Source organism: Cheilinus undulatus, linkage group 10 (assembly GCF_018320785.1).
Source record: "Cheilinus undulatus linkage group 10, ASM1832078v1, whole genome shotgun sequence".
NCBI classification, from domain to species: domain Eukaryota; kingdom Metazoa; phylum Chordata; class Actinopteri; order Labriformes; family Labridae; genus Cheilinus; species Cheilinus undulatus.
The window spans coordinates 11,058,932-11,076,707 of NC_054874.1; the positions used below are offsets into that span (position 1 = coordinate 11,058,932).

A 17,776-nucleotide genomic window follows, 5' to 3' on the forward strand; every position below is an offset into this window, starting at 1 on the left:
GATGTTTCATTTTTTTATTTGTCAGAAACTTGCAAAAAAAATCATAAAATTCTGTTTTTACTTTGTCAAGATGGGGTGCTGATTGTAGGTACATTACATTACAAAATGTTTCTTTTTGACAGTGCCATTAGGCTGAAACACAACAAAACTGAAAAAAGCAAAGGGGGTCTAAATGCTTTGTTAATACACTGTATGTGGCAATGTGTATTGCTGATCCTTATAGTTCTACTAATTCTCTTATTTTTATAGTAAATCTCAAGGTAGATTTACCTTTTTGGGACTCTGAGCACAAATAAAACTGTTACTTCTGCATCACTTCCACCAAGTCTACAGTGTACCTTTAGGCACATTGCCCTCTATATCTCTCAGTTGCCATTAAATCCATTGCAATCAGTGTTTACTAAAATTTAAATAAGGTCTAGTTGATGACATGAGCATGGCATTTACTTCAATAATGAAATTCAGAATGTTTAAAAATGTTTGATATACATAAAAAGTATGATTAACATAGTTGTATTTAAGTTGTGCTGGTTAAGATTTGTATGCATTAAACAAGAAAAAATGGGCGTGAACCAAGAACTTCAGGGGACCCTTGTGGTCTGGGTCTTCTGGGTTTTCACCCACCTTGCATCCACTTTGTTTTGATTAACAAGTGCAGAGCTCAAGCCATTTACTCAGAAACTCCAGCTGCAGTTTATTATTATTATTATTATTATTATCATTATTTTTATACATCTTTACAATATGATTAAACTGATAGAATGGATTTCCCTTCTGAAAACATTTAACCAGATTTAACAAACATTATCTATAGCATTTTTCATTATCTATAGAATTTTGTCTTTTTATCTCATATTGTGAACTTTTACATTTCAGTTTTGAATTTCAAGTCATATTTTAAAATTTCAAGATCAGAATTTCAAATTTAATCTCATATTTTGCCCTTTTAAACTCCTAATTTTGACTTTTAATCTCATATTTTGACTTTTTAAACTCATGATTTAGAAATTTATCTCATATTTTGACCTTTTAGAGTCACAATCTTAAATTTTAAGCCACACATCAACCTTTTGAACTCTGAATTTGTTTTTTAATCCCATATTTCGACCTTTTAAACTCAGTATTTTGAATTTTATCTAATTTTGAATTTAAACACATTGTTTTGGATTTTATGTCATATTTTGACCATTAAACTTGTGATTTTTACTTTCTATCTCATATATTTGCCTTTCGAAAACATTATTTTGACTTTTATTTTTGTGTTCTGACCTTTTGAACTATTTTTTAAAGTTTTATCTCAGATTTTGAGCTTTTAAACTTGTCATTTTGACGCTAAAAAAAATCTCAAATTCATTTATCATCGGTTTTTCCCCCTTAGTTAATTACCTGTGAAAATTACGTTTACAGTTTTTTGGTTAGAATTTAAATAACAAAAATGTTTTCCCTGTTGGGCCTTCAGGTTAGACCTAAATTCAGATTTCGGCCCCCGCTGTGTTTGAGTTTGACAGCCCTGATCTATAGTCTTCACAGTGATCGTGCAAACACACTGATAATAGCTGCTGAATATGGAGCACCTTCAATGTTAAGCCGTTGCAGACGCGTCCTCAGCCCACTAGGTGGCAGTAGGGGACTGCACAGCGACCACTCGAAGGAGTAACTCAGAACCCAAAGAAGAAGGAGGAGCAGGAGCCCTGTCATGGCGGCCAAGGTGAATGCATGACATTTCCTTCCCGTCAAAGTTTTATGCCTTTACAATGCTTATTCTGCATCACTAGTCGAGTGTAGCGTTAACGACAACTACCCCGGAGCTGTTAACGGCTCTTTCTTTGCTTGTAACGCTACGTTTCTCGAAGATAGCCTTGCTAACTATGATGCCTACTGTATTAGCCTCGTTGAATGAGTGTATGCTAACTGTCAGCGTTTTACTTTCTTAGCTGATAGCTATTCATAACAACTTTCACTGTTTATTTCCTCCTAAGCATATGTCTGAGCGGATAAATGCACCTGCTCTGGCTTCGTTTACAGTATAAACTGTTAAAGTGATAGAAATGTCATGAACATGCGGCTATTGACATGAATGTTACTATGCAGGTAGCATTAGTGTAGCTGTTGTATTACAAGTTATACACGCCTTTACATTTATGTTCGCTGCTCAAAATACACCTACATGGAAGTGACTAGAAAACAGAATAACGTGGGTTTTAGAGCAGAACTGATGTATCTTATAGCTTGTATGCATGTGGTACATTTAGTTCTTTTCACCTGTGGACTAAGTTTTTTGTTTGTTGTTTTTAGACAAACATATGGTAAATCAGCGTACAGTTTCATACCTTTTTTGCACACAGTTCTTTCAAATGATCTTCAACTGAACACGAGCAAGTTTAAATGTTTAGTAGTGAAGTATTAATAGATTAAAGTCCATAAATAACTTAGCTAATACAGCATGATGACACCATTGGTCGTTAATGCTTTGATGAAGCATTACTACTATACTTTACAATTATTTCAGATTTTAATTTCAGATTTTGATTTAGTAAGTTAACAAGGAACTTGACTCCAGTCCTTGATGTGCAAAGGTTGCATGGATGCTGACCAGACATGCTCAGAAGTATAAATTAGCAAGGATGTGGGCAGATTTACATGAGGTAGATAAAATAGTTTCAGACAGTTTACATTAATTGATACAAATGTGCATATGAGGTTGATGTATTTTACCAGAGTGAGCTTTCTTACAGTATCTGAGCTACAGTAAAGCCATAAAAGACAGGCCAGGATCTATAATTTTACATATGTAAAGCAGCTACACTTTCTCCCACTGGTCCACAAAAGTCTTGTGTCTGTCAGTGATATGTGTCTGTTGGTAGCCTGGTTTGCATTGGTGCTTACAGCAGTGTACTTCACTTGTCCTAGGTGGCAATAGTGGCCGTCCCGACGGTGCTGGGCTTAGCCTCCCTACGGGTGTATACAATCAGTGAAACCCCCACTGATGGGCTCATCACTCGAGAAAAGGTATGGCTGTGTGAACATTTCTTTACATCTTAAATTATTGATTTTAAAGTCTACTATTAAACATCATAATCACATGCTGTCTCTGCCCCTGTCCCCAGCTGAACATCTACACCCCAGTGCCACACCCTGCCACAGCTCATTTTATTCCAGAGAGTCCAGGTGTTATTCAGAGAGGGTTAACTACAGCAAGAGAAACCGTACAACCGTTTGTCCTGGCTGTTAAGGTATTCAGATATGCTGTGTGTTTATACAGTGATAGACAATAAAGTGAAGTTCACAGACACCGCCTCCTCAGAAGTAATTCACGCTTTTAACTTTTCAAACCAAAATAAACACAAACCCTTCTGACAGATAAAAGTGTTGAAAATGGAACAACTGAAGCACATTGAAGAGATCTGATCTTGCACCTGCAGTGTTAGTTTTCCAACCCTGATTTTTGTTCCTCTTGTTTGCGGTTACAGAGCACAATCCCACGTGCTGCAAGTGCTCTGTGCAGGTACGATATTTGCAAACGGCATAGTTCAGGAGTTTGACAGGAAACAGGGTTCATGCTGTCAACACCGCAGCTGTTAGATTTGCAGCAGGGAGATTTGACAGTTTGATATTGTGAAGGATGGAGGTTTAAAAAAAATCCACACTGACTCATATGTTGCAGGTTTAGTGTTTTCTTAAGAATTGTTTTCTTACTGGCTGTAAGTTGATTTCTGCTCTGTCCCTTTGTTCCTGACAGGGTGCGTATGTGTCTGTCAAAACAGGGAGTGTTAATCTGTACCACGCAGGAGAGGGTGAGTAATCAACTGGTACATGAAGGCATCACATATCACTGATATTAACTCCCTGAAAATCCAAACTTAAAACACTTGTCCATGCAATTACAAAGTTTAGGCATAGTTAAGATGTCAACTCTGCAGGGTTATTTACATAGAAATAAAACTTAAATTTGTTTATTTATATGGACACCCTTTTATCAAGCAAAATCAGTGTATCTGGGACTTTTTTTTTAGCATTTCAGTATGCAAGCATACATGTTCAAATATGCCAAGCTTCCATAGAAAATAGAAAATATGCAGCTCTGCACCATAAAAATGACTGCATCTCACAATCCATTGATGAATCAGCCCCATGCAGTAATAAAAACGTGTGCTCACGTCACAAGTCCCACCATGACTAATGCTTTATTCAATCTAAAACAAGGTCAGACATTAGGTCAGACTTGAGAACAGTACTTAGAGTATTCATCGTCATTTGACTGTGTTTCCTTTGATTCCCAGATGTATATTATTACTTGAAAGACCCTCCCCCAGGGTTTCTTCCCAGATTTGGAACCATCACTATGGCTGGCCTGCTCGGCATGTTCTTGGCACGTAAAGGTAAATTGATCCCCTGTTATTTGAATGAAAACATTCTAGGATGTCTGAGGAAAATGAGTTTCTCATGTATCTTTCAATCTATTTTCTAATTTGAAGTAAGCATACATTTTTACACAGCTGTTTCGCAAAAGCACGTGGAGAGAAGCAGAGACGCAAACTAGATCATGGGAAACGTCTTATTCCTGCGCTGGTAATCAAAATAGGTTAACCCTTAATTTTAAAAATGGTAGAACTTCTGTTTCAATACTATATTGTCCTTGAATACGCCCTGTAAAATAAAACACAGATGATTGTCAGAAGTGACAGCAATGTTCACAGTGATTTACAATGCTCTTATACAGTTGATAAAAGAATTAGCAAAGAGGAAATACTTATCAGTCAATACAAGTGCAGTTTACCATCATTTTTGTTAGGCAGTACATCAGTCCTTAATACACCAAAAGTTGTCTGACAAATCTTGGCATTCACTGGCAGAGACATGACTTCAAAGTACAAACTAGATCTGAAGTCCAGGCTAGAAGTTCATATAGGTCGGGGGACCTCAGCACCAGGGCTGGAGAAGGTACATGACTATTGTACTCAAGTAAAAGTATAATTACTTTGGTTAAAATTTGCTCAGGTAAAAGTAAAAAGTACATAATTTAAAGTGTACTTTCAGTACTGAGTTGCTACCAGGGCTGATTGTGATTTTTATTCCAATATTGCAGTTGCGATTTGACTTGAAATTTTGCTTCTAAGTTCCTCCTCTTATGCATTTTTCAACAAACACAAGTATAAAATCACTCTAACAACACAATATTAGATAGATTCAACATAAATAGTTATTTTCTCTAGGCCAGGTATATAAATGTTAGGATGACATGGGGTGTGCGATAGGACAATCTCAGATCGTTAAGAATCAGAATGCATCTGCGATCTACTAGAGCAGGGTTTTTTTTTTGGGGGGGGGGGTAGAAACAGCTTTATTACTTCTAGCCCTGTGCTCTTTCACCCCCTCTCTTTCTGCTTTCTGACACAACAGTGATTTATGGCTGTAAATGAAAGCAAAACTAAAGATTCAGTCCTCAAAAAATTTCTAACAGACCTTAACGGAGCTGTGTTGTGGTTTTCTAAACCATTAATGTCCAAAAAACACTGATTTACACAACCTGCACAACATTTGAAAAAGTTTCATGAGCTCCAAAGACAGTGGGAAAAAAAGGCAAGAGTATTGTATTCAAGTAAAAATGCATTTACTCTGGTTAAAATCTGCTCAAGTAAAAGTAAAATTACTGATCTCAAAAGTAGTTAAAGAAGCACAAGTCTGCAAAAAAAAATACTCAGTTACCGTAATTGAGTAAATGCAAACAGTTACTGTCCATTTCTGCTCATCACATTGAGAAACATTAGCTGCCACTAAAAGAAAACTTTTCTTCTGCAGACAAACAACTGAAGTTAAAGGAGAACACAACCAGATGGTTTAGAACTTTCTGATGTGACAGGGTGTCTGCAAGGTCTTAAAAAGTATTTGATCTGATGTCAGATTTTCTGGGTATACCCTGTGTAAACTGACCACAAACCACTGCTAGCAAACTTTCTGCCACCAGTATGGCTCCGCCCTCAAAAGGCATTTTTTAAGGATTAAGTCGAGGGTTTGATCTCCAGATCCTGCTGTTACATGTCTGTGTGTCATTAGGCAAAACACTTGCCTTAAATTGCTTCTACTGCTGTGCCAGTGTGTGGCAAATTTTCTGTTTATAAAATTTAAAAAATCTGTTGTAGGAGAGTAAGGGTTTATGGAGGCCACAGTTCACTTTGTGCCTTGTTTTTGGGGTCACAGTTCAGTTCACTGGGATAAAATCAACATAAAATTCTGATTTCTAGTTCTAGGCTTCCCCCATTTCCCCTGTTTGTTTTGTCAAGCTTTCTTCATCACCTTCTTTGTTAATTGTTTAACAGCAGTTAGCAAACTGTTACAAGCGTTTCTGCCACCTTAACTAGCGTGTAAATACTTCCATGTGTTTTCATCTTTTTTTTCCATTCAGACATATTCCCTGTGCAACTACATGAATACCATTACACCCCTAATTTTATTTAATGTTTGGGGACAGAACAGGACCTACCAGGAGTTGTTTGTATTTCATTGCCTTAACTATGGATGGTCTTTTACCATGCAGCTCTGAAAGAGCATCGTAAAGTAGGCATCACGTGTATTTTTATAAAGTGCTTATTGTTTTTCTTTTTGAACTCTCATGAAGCATTTGCAGGATCTGTTGAAATGACTCTATTAATAACACATAACCTGCATAGCCTTTGTTTTTTCACCCCCAAGTCTTGGGCTTTAACTCGGACACTTTGAATAAAATATCACCACTTTCAGCAGCAGCATTTAACCTGACTTTGACCTAACAAAAAAAAAAAAAAAGAAGTCTTGTATGCTGTGCACTTGCAGATGCAGTTTTCTACACACTGAAGCACAGAAATCAAAGAAAAACAGGTCAAAATAACAAAGTTTCTTACAGTTTTAAACTCTATATTAGTGAATTATTCAGAGTTAATCGAATCATAAACACTTAAATGTCAAATAAATCACCTGGTTTCTTAAGGTGGAAAAAGATTTCCTAGGTTCATACTAGGTTGTGAGAAGGGGCTATGTGAAACTGCGTCACTGTGTTAGTTTAAATAAGCTACAGCAGGCCATGTGTATGTAACCTTTCCAGAAACAGAGGTCCCTCATGATTCTGTTCTCCAGGGCTTAATTTTATGCCAACTCACTTACTTACATTCCTCTCTGTAAACATTATTTTAGGTTCTCGTTTTAAGAGGGTAGCTCTTCCAGTGGGTCTGATGAGTGCAGGAGCTTCAGTGTGCTACCCGGCCCAAGCTGTGGCTGTACTAAAGGTAACCTTTACTGTTTTTAAATTCTGACAAATTCTGACCAGTTACAAAAACTTCTTTTAAGAGTTTAACGCAGTTAATTTCTGTTTTTGTAAGGTGACAGGTAAGAAGGTGTATGCTGCAGGGCAGTGGAGCGGTGCCACAGTGTCTTCACTGTTCACCTCAAAGCCCCAGGAGCCGGGTGCCAAAGACGACGCTGCTTCACAACCACAGGTTAGCGGCCATATTAGTGTGTTAAATCGAAGAGAGATTACATTATAGTTTTGAAAGAAAAATACTGCAAGGATGCCTTACTGTTTGTGACTAAACCGTACTCTACACTTGTGCTTTTGTTTTCAATAACTTATCGGTGCCACACAGTTTTTAGACACTCAGAGTAATGGTGGGTGGTAAACCAGTAGCAATATGTCAGCGTTATCACTAGCATTACAAGCAACCAGGTAACAAACAGAATGTCACACGCTTGTGCCACTGTACTTCGTTAGCAAGACAGTGAACACGTAAAATCTGCGTTTTTTTTAATGCCTTTGTTTGGTGTCTATAATAACTGCAACTTAGCGACTGTGCTTGCTTTGCAGAGTGACTCCATCGGTGTGTCTGGGGTTTAAAGACAAGCTGGGTCATCTCGGTTAGTTTTTTGCTCAGCCGTGCAATGATTTGGCTTAAACAACAGTTTAAAAAAAGAGTTTGAACTCACTTGATGTAAGTCCATGCCAAGTCGAAGAAGTGGGCTGTGGCATTAAATAAAGTCAAAGATGCAGCTGTGAACACTGCAGCCGCTTGAAGTCGCCGGTACTGCTGCAGAGGCTAAATTGACTTAGCAATAATATAGTAAATCAAGTGTAAAGCGTTAGTTCATGCAAGTCACAGAGTCAAGGGCTGCCATGTAAATGAGATCAGCACACTTCTGGCTAATTGCACTCATGCTGCAATATGTGAACTGCTCTTGCCTGGCTTTGCTTTGCAGCTCCCTCTTTTTACAGCCCTCCTCCTCTCCAGCTCCTCTTTTATTCTTCCTCTGACTTTATCATGTCATAACTGCTTATAAAGAAAAACTAGTTTTAACACACATCATTTGTGTTTCTTGACAAAGTGGTCCTGAATGAACTTAAGTTATTGCATTATTCCCACGGCACACCAGGGCTTGGTTTAAAGCACACCAGTGTGCCTTGTGAGATCATTTGAAAAACCACTGCAAATTTCTTCTTTTTTTTTACAGCATAAGTATTAATATAAATGCTCCCTATTTTACATAGCATGTAGCAAAACTAAGTAATGTCATGCATACAAAGGGAAACATAAAGAAAATCAGTGCACGGACACAAAAAGATAAGAGACAAAATGTGTTTTTGTTACTGTCTTGCTCATACGGGGCTTCTCCTAAACTCTGACTCATGGCTGAAGTGTTCTTACAATACAGTATACCCATGTTAAAATTTTTAGATGTGCTGAGTTTGAGTTGTGATGCTCTTCTACGAGCTAAAGAGCAAGTGCTGTTGGGTATTCACATCTATATTTAAGATTATGGTTTGTCCTGTTGTTCTCTCGCTTTGTTTCCTGAAAAAAAAAGATGAATGGAATTTTTTCTATTAGCTGAACAGATTGAAAACTTATTTTTTTATCCATGTTTTCAGGCAGCTGCAGTGCCAATTCCAGAGTCTGTTGTAGTGAATGAAGCTTCAGAGCCCAGCTCAGTTCAGAGCTCTTCAATCCCTGAGACAGAGGTGAAATCAGCTGAGTCTGTTCCTCTCTCTGAAGAGCCCATTGTAGCTGTTGTAAAAGAGGATGTGTCATCAGTCACACTCACAGAGATATCTCCAGACCAGATCCCTACAGAGGCCAATACAGGTGTTATAGATATTGATCTCCGTCTTCTTCCTTCTGTATCTCAATGTCTTTTGTTTCACACACAATCACATAAAGGCTCTTACTGATGATATGCTGCATTCACTCTCTCTGCACAGATCCAGCGGTACATTTAGTGCCAGCAGAGACAGAAACCAACACAGCCTCAGAGGAAATATCTGCACCTGTTGGAAGTGAGCCCTCTGGCACAAAAGTGGAAGCAGAGGATTTATCAACTGATGTCAGTCCAGCAGAAGCACCACCTGTGGAGTCTGCTCCAGTCGAGTCTGCTCCGGTTGAGCCTACTCCAGTTGAAGCTGCCCCAGTTGAGCCTACTCCAGTTGAAGCTGCCCCAGTAGAGCCTGCTCCAGTTGAAGCTGCTCCAGTAGAGCCTGCTCCAGTTGAGCCTGCTCCAGTCGAGCCTACTCCAGTTGAAGCTGCTCCAGTAGCGCCTTCTCCAGTGGCGCCTGCTCCGGTTGAAGCTGCTCCAGTCGAGTCTGCTCCAGTTGAGCCTGCTCCAGTTGAAGCCGCCCCAGCTGAACCTGTTCTTTCTTCTGAAGAACTACCTGCTTCAAAGGCCTCAGATGAACCTTTAGGTACCAAAATTATTCTGCGCCCAATGCCAGAGTGCAGGAAGTCCACTTTTAATGCAAAATAATATGCCAAAATCGACATTACTCATAGAGGCTGCAGGGATGACAAATCTTTTTAGGCCAGGAAGTTAGCATCACACTGGGGCGCGCCGGTAGTCAAGTGGTTAGGGTGCGCACCATGTATGCGGGTGGCCCGGGTTCAGGTCTGGCCTGTGGCATTATTTCCCGAATGTCTCTCCCCGCTCTCTTCCCTGTTTCCGAGTCTATCCACTGTCCTCCTCTATCTAATAAAGGCACAAAAAAGGCACAAAAATAAATCTTAAAAAAAAAACAACAAACTTGTAGGCTTTTGACGTGGCTTTTGGATTATGGCTAAAAAGTAAGTTCTGTGGATTAAAAAGTTTTGACACTTGCACATTTTGTTCATGAGGGTAATTTTCACAAAGCATACTTTCTCAGTTAACAAAATAAAAAAGTTAATGCTGGGCTACAGAAGTACTGCAGCACAGTCATCTGACTTCAGTGCCACTACCATTTAACTTCCAAACTTTTATTTCCTGCTCTTACCTCTTCTACAGAAGCCTTCTTTCTTAGTTTGACCAACAAATTGCAAAGAGAGCCAGACTAGTTGAGTTTAGATGTTTGGTGTGATGATGTTTAGTGTCCTAGATAAACTCTGAAGTCCTAGTTTGCTAAGGGCTTTTTTTGTAAGATGTGAAAACTTCAGTGTCTACAAGTGGAGCACTCCCAGATTTATTCATTGAATAGAATATCACTGAAATCTCTATCTCAAGCTTTTGCTTACTTGTGTCTTTTTCAGGACTTTAACAGTACACTCATTTTTGACAATAGGACTGGAAGTGCTAAAATGCTTATGCATCTGGTTTCTAGGACTATGGATGGGGTTTTTTTTGTTTTTTTTAATACCACTGCTAAATTGATACTTCTAAAACTATACCGGTGTCTAAACGTGCCTTAATCAAAACTACAGAATGATATAATACCCCCATATATAAGTCAAGGCCCAGGCTATACCAATCAAAAAGTGTAGATTTGCCCCTGCTATTCAACTATCATGCATATAACAAGTTATGGGACTTAAGCGGGCTACAGGATGTAGAAGTCTGTTGATGGGACAGAAAGGGAAACTTAAGGGACTAAACTTTCTCCCAAATAAAAGTCAGAGTACTTTTTTCTCTCCATTGATCTGACCCAGAGAGCGCTGCGATGCTGCTCCAGCTGAGTGTCGCTGTCTGCTTTCATACCTTTATAAACATTTCATACCGAGACTGACAAATTCAAGAAACAAACATGGAAGAGACAGCAGGGAGTGCCAGAAAATTTATTAAAGTCGGTGGGTGAATTAAAGCCATTTTGGTAACCAGAGAAATATCTTAAAAGTTGCCAGTAGAACCGTTGTGACTTAAGTAAAGACAAAGCAAAAAACTCATGCTGGTGCAGCGTCAAGGACAGAACATGAAGTAAATAGTGCAAAGAAACGTAATCAGATAAGAGTGGAGACATTGCTCTGGACAGGTAAAAAATAAAATACATTCATATCCTGTTGAAAGAAAACAAGTGGGAATTACATTAATTTCATGAAAAAATATATCTTATACCTTTCATTTGGACTGGCAGGGGGTCACACTGGGGTTGCAGGGTACTGAAATGAAGCACAGAAATCTGTGTTTGATTTGGCTCCGGAGGAAGGTAGGTGGACATGTTGGTACTGGATTCTGGAACTCATCCCTATTAAGACTCATTGCTGCAGCACTCTGTGATGACATTTGACTACATTAAAATAGAAACACATCTGTCTGTGTCCCTGTGTTTGACCCTGGTTTGTGTTTGGCTCCTTCACAGTGCCAGTTGCTGAATCAGCCGACCCCATACCTGCTGCTGTAGAAGAGAAACCAACACTAACAGAACCTGCTCCTGTGCAGCCCACAGAGGAAAGACCTGAAGGTACTGTTAACCCTTTCACCACCACAGCTTTGTGCTGCATGTTGGGCATGAATTAGTCAGCACACTGGGGGGGTTTACTGGTATGAAAGATGCAGTCTGTTGTTGGATGGCTCTCAGAAGAAGGTTTTACCTGTCTTTCTGCATTGATTTTCTTCGCATTCAACAAAGTCCAATTTCTGTGTAGCGTTTGCACTTCTGTCAGCTTTAGTAAAGTAGTTAAGCTCCCAGCCTTGTAAAGTACCGACCCAATGACTGCAAGTCAGGCTCCTCTGGTCATTAATCTTTTACTGAGAAGTCATGGTTTAGTCACCTAACAGTATACCACAGTTTTCTGTAAATGCAGGACTGTGATCTAATGAGGGAGAAATGCTGTTTAAAAGTAAAACAACCCCTATAAAGTTGGTCTGTGTCACTTAATCCCAGAATGTCTGAGCAGCGAACCAATACTTTCAGTAATGAATGAGATGGCTATTTCTCACTCCTTCATGATACAAATACATATGATACAGATTCTTGATGTGATGCATGTTGTGATACTCCTTGATTTTGGATACTGGCTGTATCTAAAATAAACCACATTGCAAACTAACAGTAAGGCAAGATTTCATAAATAGAACAGAGAAAAAGGTCTAATTTGGCATTAAATTATGTATAGACCTGTTTTAGAAGAAGTTAAACAAATGGTGTCTGGCTTTATCTTTGTTAACTTTACCTAAAGCTAATATAGCTACGCTAGCTACATAAGCTATGTAATTACCATTACTATATAAGCAAATGTAGCTAAGTTAGCTTCAGCAATGTGAGCTTTAGCAAATGTAGCTAAAGCTATTTTAGCTACATAGATTACACAGATACTACATAGCTGCTTTGTGAGCTTAGCTTTAGCAACATAGCTATGTAGCTACATTGTCTATGGCTAAAAAAGCTTTAGCAATGTGAGCTTAACAAAACACAGCTAAAGCAAAGTTGGCTACGTAGATAATGTAGTAAGGCTGGGCAATTATGCTAAAAACCAAAATACAATTGATTTAACTTTTAACCTCTGTTATGACTGATTTGTATAATCTTAAAACAAATAACTAAAAAGAACATGCCAATTATTCGCAACTGATGGTTATTTTTTGAAAAATTTGAAATTAAAACACATTAGCTGAAATGAAAATGTTTCTTTCTAAAAAAGTACCTCAAATTTAAAAGTAGAAATAAATGACGTGTATTTCTTACTAACAAAGATTATTTTTACACGATCGTATAAAGATAGAAAATTACTCTGCTGCTCGCTTTGCACAGTTAGCTCCATGTTAGATCTTTAGGGGACTGGATGGGACAGTGACACTCGACTACTTCCTTTGGGTTTTCAGCAGACTTCATGCTTTGCGACACCTGGCTTTCTATCATCTGACTACACAGCCAGTAGCATGTTTTTAAGGGGATGGTGCATTAGTAGCGTAGAGTATGTCGGTTAGAGGCTCTAAATGTCGGTTTTGATTCTTTTTCCATTAATTGCCCAGTTCTATAATGTAGATATGTAGCTTACATAGCTGCTTTGAGAGCTAAGCTTTAGCTACTTAGCTATGTTACCTACATAGCTTACAAAGCTAATGGAGCTATGTAAGCTACACTTGCGGCGTTAAAATGTTTACATGAAGGACAAGCTTTTTCCTGCAAGCAGAATGTTTACTCTACTTTTTTAAATGTTCTATTATCAGGTTTGCAGGTCAGATTTTTAATTTTTAGTATTTGGCATCATAACTATTCCTTAGCCCTGACCCTGAACAAAAGTTCAACCGGACTTTATTTCTAAAGTTTTAGCATGTATTTTGCTCTGAGATATAGAGAGTCTCAGATGAACGGTCTGTGAGAGCGGCCATCAGAGATGAACGGTCTGCAGACTGTCTTGTGTAGTTTCCTTCTGCTGCTGCCAGTATTGTGAACTGTACAATAATTAGCTAAGTGTATAAAAAATATATCGCCATACTGTTTTGTTTTTGTTTTGCTCAGTGTGGGGCAAATCTTTTACAGTGTCATGTTGTGTGCAATGCGTGATGATGGTAACCTTGCAAAGCAGATGGATACACCTGTTTCCTTGTTTCTCTCTGGCAAATCCATCTTGCAAAGCTCCCATCTGAACCATTTCAGCCTGGTTAGAAAGTGACAGGACCAATCAGTGACGAGGGGCAGTACTTTCAGGTGCGGCGGAGTCGTGACGTAAGCAAGCAGCAACAAGAGGCCAGTGCTATTATGGCCATAAGAGATTAGCGGGGACGCTGCTAAAGTGCCAGTTTTAAGTTAAGTCATACTTTATTAATCCCTGAAGGGAAATTCACAGTTTACACTCTATTGTTATACATGGTACACAAACATAGGCTGAATTACATGCAGATACACCTGCACAAACAGGATCCCCATGGACATGCACTAATGGAGAGATGTGAGAGTGATGGCCTTGCTGCCCTCGTTGGAGGGCTGCCGTGAGCTCTTAGGGTTCAGTGCCTTGCTTAAGGGCACTTCGGCAGTGCTCAGGAAGTGTCCTGGCACCTCTCCAGCTACCAGGCCAAAGTCCAGATATGGTCTGACTGGGACTTGAACTGGCGACCCTCCGATTCCCATCCCAAGTCCCACTGAGCTACTGCTGTCCCCAGAATCAGAAATTATCAGAACTTGACGACATTTCTTCGTTAAAAGAAGAACAAAGAACAGCAGTGAGTTTTCTTTTCAAAAACAACAAAAGTCGTGTACTGACATGTCTACAGTCGCCAGGGTTCGCGTAGCTGTGCACGCACACCTCGGTGGCAGCTACGTCACATGTTTTGCTGCTTCTAATTAGCCTGTAAAGATGTGACAGTCAGAACGTTCATCCAATCACACTCCGAGTTTTTTCATAGCCTCTGCCCTTTCCCAAATGCTTAGTATTGAAGGTTTTCCAGATGGATGTGTGAAAGAAATCAATCTGGCATGTCAGGTTATGGTGATGGCAGCTGCACTCATGATCACAGCAGTATGTCTTTACCATTTTATACAGGCATATACGTTTCAGTGGTATACAGGTTGTTTTTGGATGTAAAAATAGGTATAAAAGTGGGACTTAAAGACATGATTTTACAGAAAGTCCTTAGCCATGATGCCTGAGTTTGACCTCTACTTGCTGAAGCGCTTGGTTTTTCCATGCTTGCAGTGTCCGCACAGACAGCACAGCTTCTACAGTCAGCTGTGCATTTTAAAATTAAGTCACTCTATGATAGTGGACCTCAGTGAATGAATGCTGCATTTTATTTTTTAAAGTTTTCTTGTATGATAGTCTTTGTTATGATATTGAAACTGTAGTTGAAGGAGTGTCTGTGCTGGGTGTTGTGTCAACATGACCGCAGTGGAATAGTCTTGCTTTTGTGAAAAACAGGGAAAGATACCGAACTGCTAGATGATGTGTTACTGCAGCCACCCCTGAGCCACGCGCACATGAATCTTACATTTCAGAAGAACACATCTATATATTCAACGGTTTGACAGAATGAGAAGTGGAGGAGTTAGAATAATATCCACCAAACAAATCATGAGAGGAATCTGAAGCACTGCTGCCAGAGTCAACATTTGGACGTGTGCAGTTTGAAAACTTGAGCAATGCATTGGAACCACAGTTTGAAATGATCTGGACAGCTGGGTTTTATTCTAACCAGAAAAACAAAAACACAACGCAGTTATCGCATGTTGCATAACACTTAAATTCATATACAGTATCATATATAGGAGAAAATGTGATAGGAAAGTTCTGTATGTCTCTTTGTTTAAAATCACCTCTATCTGAGCTACCAGCAATCACAAAATCCAGCATCTATCATCCAGTTCACTTTTAATTCAGCTTTTAATGTCAGGACATGTATGCCTTTGACAGGACTCTATGGCTTAGACCCCAGATTTATCAGATTTATGCTTTATTCTAGTGAAAACCTTCAAAATTAAAAGTTTTATTCTGTGCCCATGACTCAAAATGTTTTGCATTTCTCTTGCTGCCCTCCAGGTGGCTCTGGTTTCAAGCCCGACCCTGCTCTGATGGACTTTGGCCAATCCAGCCCAGAGGATGAAGACTTGTACAGCACACGCAGCTGAAATACTACAACCAACCTCAATGAGAGATCTCATTCCCACACTGCCATCTTGTAACTCACTTTGATACAAAAAGTCCTTCTCATTGCAGCATAAGTAGGCCATTTTAAAAGCAAGCAGGCTCAGGAAGTCTTTCATGAACATTTCCGTTCTCATTTCTTCTGCCCACATTATTCTAATTTCCACAGAAAAGCTCCAGAACCGTTTTCCTCGTAGTGGAGATGAAATCAATTCCAGTACACAAAATGAATCGGCTTGAGTAGAAGGACAGAAACTTGGAGAAGACAATACTCCCACACCAAGCCTTTCACAGATGGCAGATTGTGAAACTCATTCTCTGTACGTGTCATTCACCAATTACTGGATTTTGTGCTGCAGCCTTTACTCTCATGAATGCATGGTGCTTATTTATTGTGATTTAGCCCACTGCATAGTTAAGTTAAAGTAGAGCAGATGTGCTGGTAATGATTACAAGATGGGCCAACGATGCTCCATTTTGTTTCTTTAAAGAAGTTCCTCAATCGTTTGAACCAAAAAATAAATTTATATTTTTCATGATTTCATGTTGTTTGTATTGCATATCAGTGCTCTATCATATCAACCTGTGCCTTTTTTTCCAAATGACATTGCTTTACAAAGACACATCTTTATCCACCCTGCAAAGCTCTGAAAATATAAGTTTTCACTAAAAAGTCCTCCTGGATGAATACTTGACAACTCCTCTGCCACTCTCATTTAAATATGCTTATGAAACATGGGTCTTTCCATTCCAGTAATATGGGGGTATTAAATATTTGATTTACACTGGTTTGTCCAATTTTTACAAATTAATCACGACTTATAGCTAATCTTGGAATAAATCTAAACATTGAATGTATTTCTGAAAATAAACCATTGGTTTTCATCATCCTTTGTGTGAGCATGATGTAATTTATGATTGACGGCCCCATTTTTGGGGGCCAGTGGACAATAGCATCTCAGCTGGCCTGTAAATATTTTAGTTTCTAAATAGTTTACAATATAAGGAAAAAACAAGACCCTATTAAATGTTTGAAAGCACCAAGATGACTGGTTCATAGCGGGTTTGTTTAGATTTGTTTTGTTTGGGATTAAAGACTAAATGCCCATTCTCAGCTGATCACCTGCATAGGGATGAACAGAGACAAAGACTGTAAGGAATGTTAATGACAATAGGATAATGATATTAAAACTGGACCTGAATACCCACAAAAATGGGACACTGTAAAATGTAAATAACTGAATGCAATGATTTGCAAATCTCATAAACCCAAATTCATATTTTGAACCCATATTTGAATTTGAGGACAGCAATACATCTTACAGTAGGGACGGGGTAACAAAATGCTGGAAAAGGGGGCTGGGCAATTGAGCGAAATACCAATTTTAAACTTTTTTATTGCTGCAGAGATGTTATAAATTACTTATGCAGTCATCCAAAAGTCAGATTTTTAGAATAGTCAGCAAAAATCCTACTTTTTTTGTAAGTTTTTCTCATTCAATATGAGAATGACATAAAATTACGATTCCCTTCAATACAATTCCAATACAATTTGCAATACAAGTCAATATTGTCACAATTAGATAATTTTGGAAAGCTTTCAGTCCTGGTTTTATCTAATATCGTATTAACTGTAATATAGAATGCTTCATTGCTTGTGTTTGTTGCAAAAAACAAGCTCAGGGGCTTAAGAAAAAATTGTATATCATGTCACAGTTACAATATTGGGGAAAAAAGCTCAATTTATTTTCCCAAATCGTTCAGCCCCAGTACTAATGAGTAACAGCTGGAGGAGCCTTTCACAACTTAAGGTTATTTGGCAATAGATTAGTAACATCACCTGGTATAAAAGGAGTATTTCAGAAAGGCAGAGTCTCTAACAAGATGGGCGGAGGATCACCAATCTGCAATAAAGAGAATCTAAAATTTGTGAAATGTTCAGAAGAAAAAACATCAGAATCATTCTCCTAAATGTGAAATTACAAAGATTTTGCATA

At 38.7% G+C, this 17,776-nt stretch overlaps 1 protein-coding gene across 1 annotated transcript; it reads left to right on the forward strand.

Annotated features, from left to right (window-relative positions):
• The first annotated feature begins 1,627 nt into the window (after positions 1 to 1,627).
• apool (apolipoprotein O-like) lies at positions 1,628 to 16,318 on the forward strand. The gene is made up of 11 exons (XM_041796834.1): positions 1,628 to 1,708; positions 2,911 to 3,009; positions 3,108 to 3,233; positions 3,740 to 3,794; positions 4,281 to 4,379; positions 7,168 to 7,259; positions 7,353 to 7,469; positions 8,891 to 9,104; positions 9,221 to 9,697; positions 11,558 to 11,659; positions 15,675 to 16,318. The coding sequence occupies exons 1-11, from the start codon at positions 1,697 to 1,699 to the stop codon at positions 15,761 to 15,763; spliced, it is 1,482 nt and encodes a 493-aa protein (XP_041652768.1). The 5' UTR covers positions 1,628 to 1,696; the 3' UTR covers positions 15,764 to 16,318.
• Positions 16,319 to 17,776: the final 1,458 nt, after the last annotated feature.

Bases quoted from the DNA above. Each gene is read 5' to 3' on its own strand.
- apool (XM_041796834.1), top strand. The intron at 9,105-9,220 runs GTGTTATAGATA...CTCTCTGCACAG, and splicing joins CCCTACAGAGGCCAATACAG to ATCCAGCGGTACATTTAGTG. The intron at 11,660-15,674 runs GTACTGTTAACC...GCTGCCCTCCAG, and splicing joins CACAGAGGAAAGACCTGAAG to GTGGCTCTGGTTTCAAGCCC.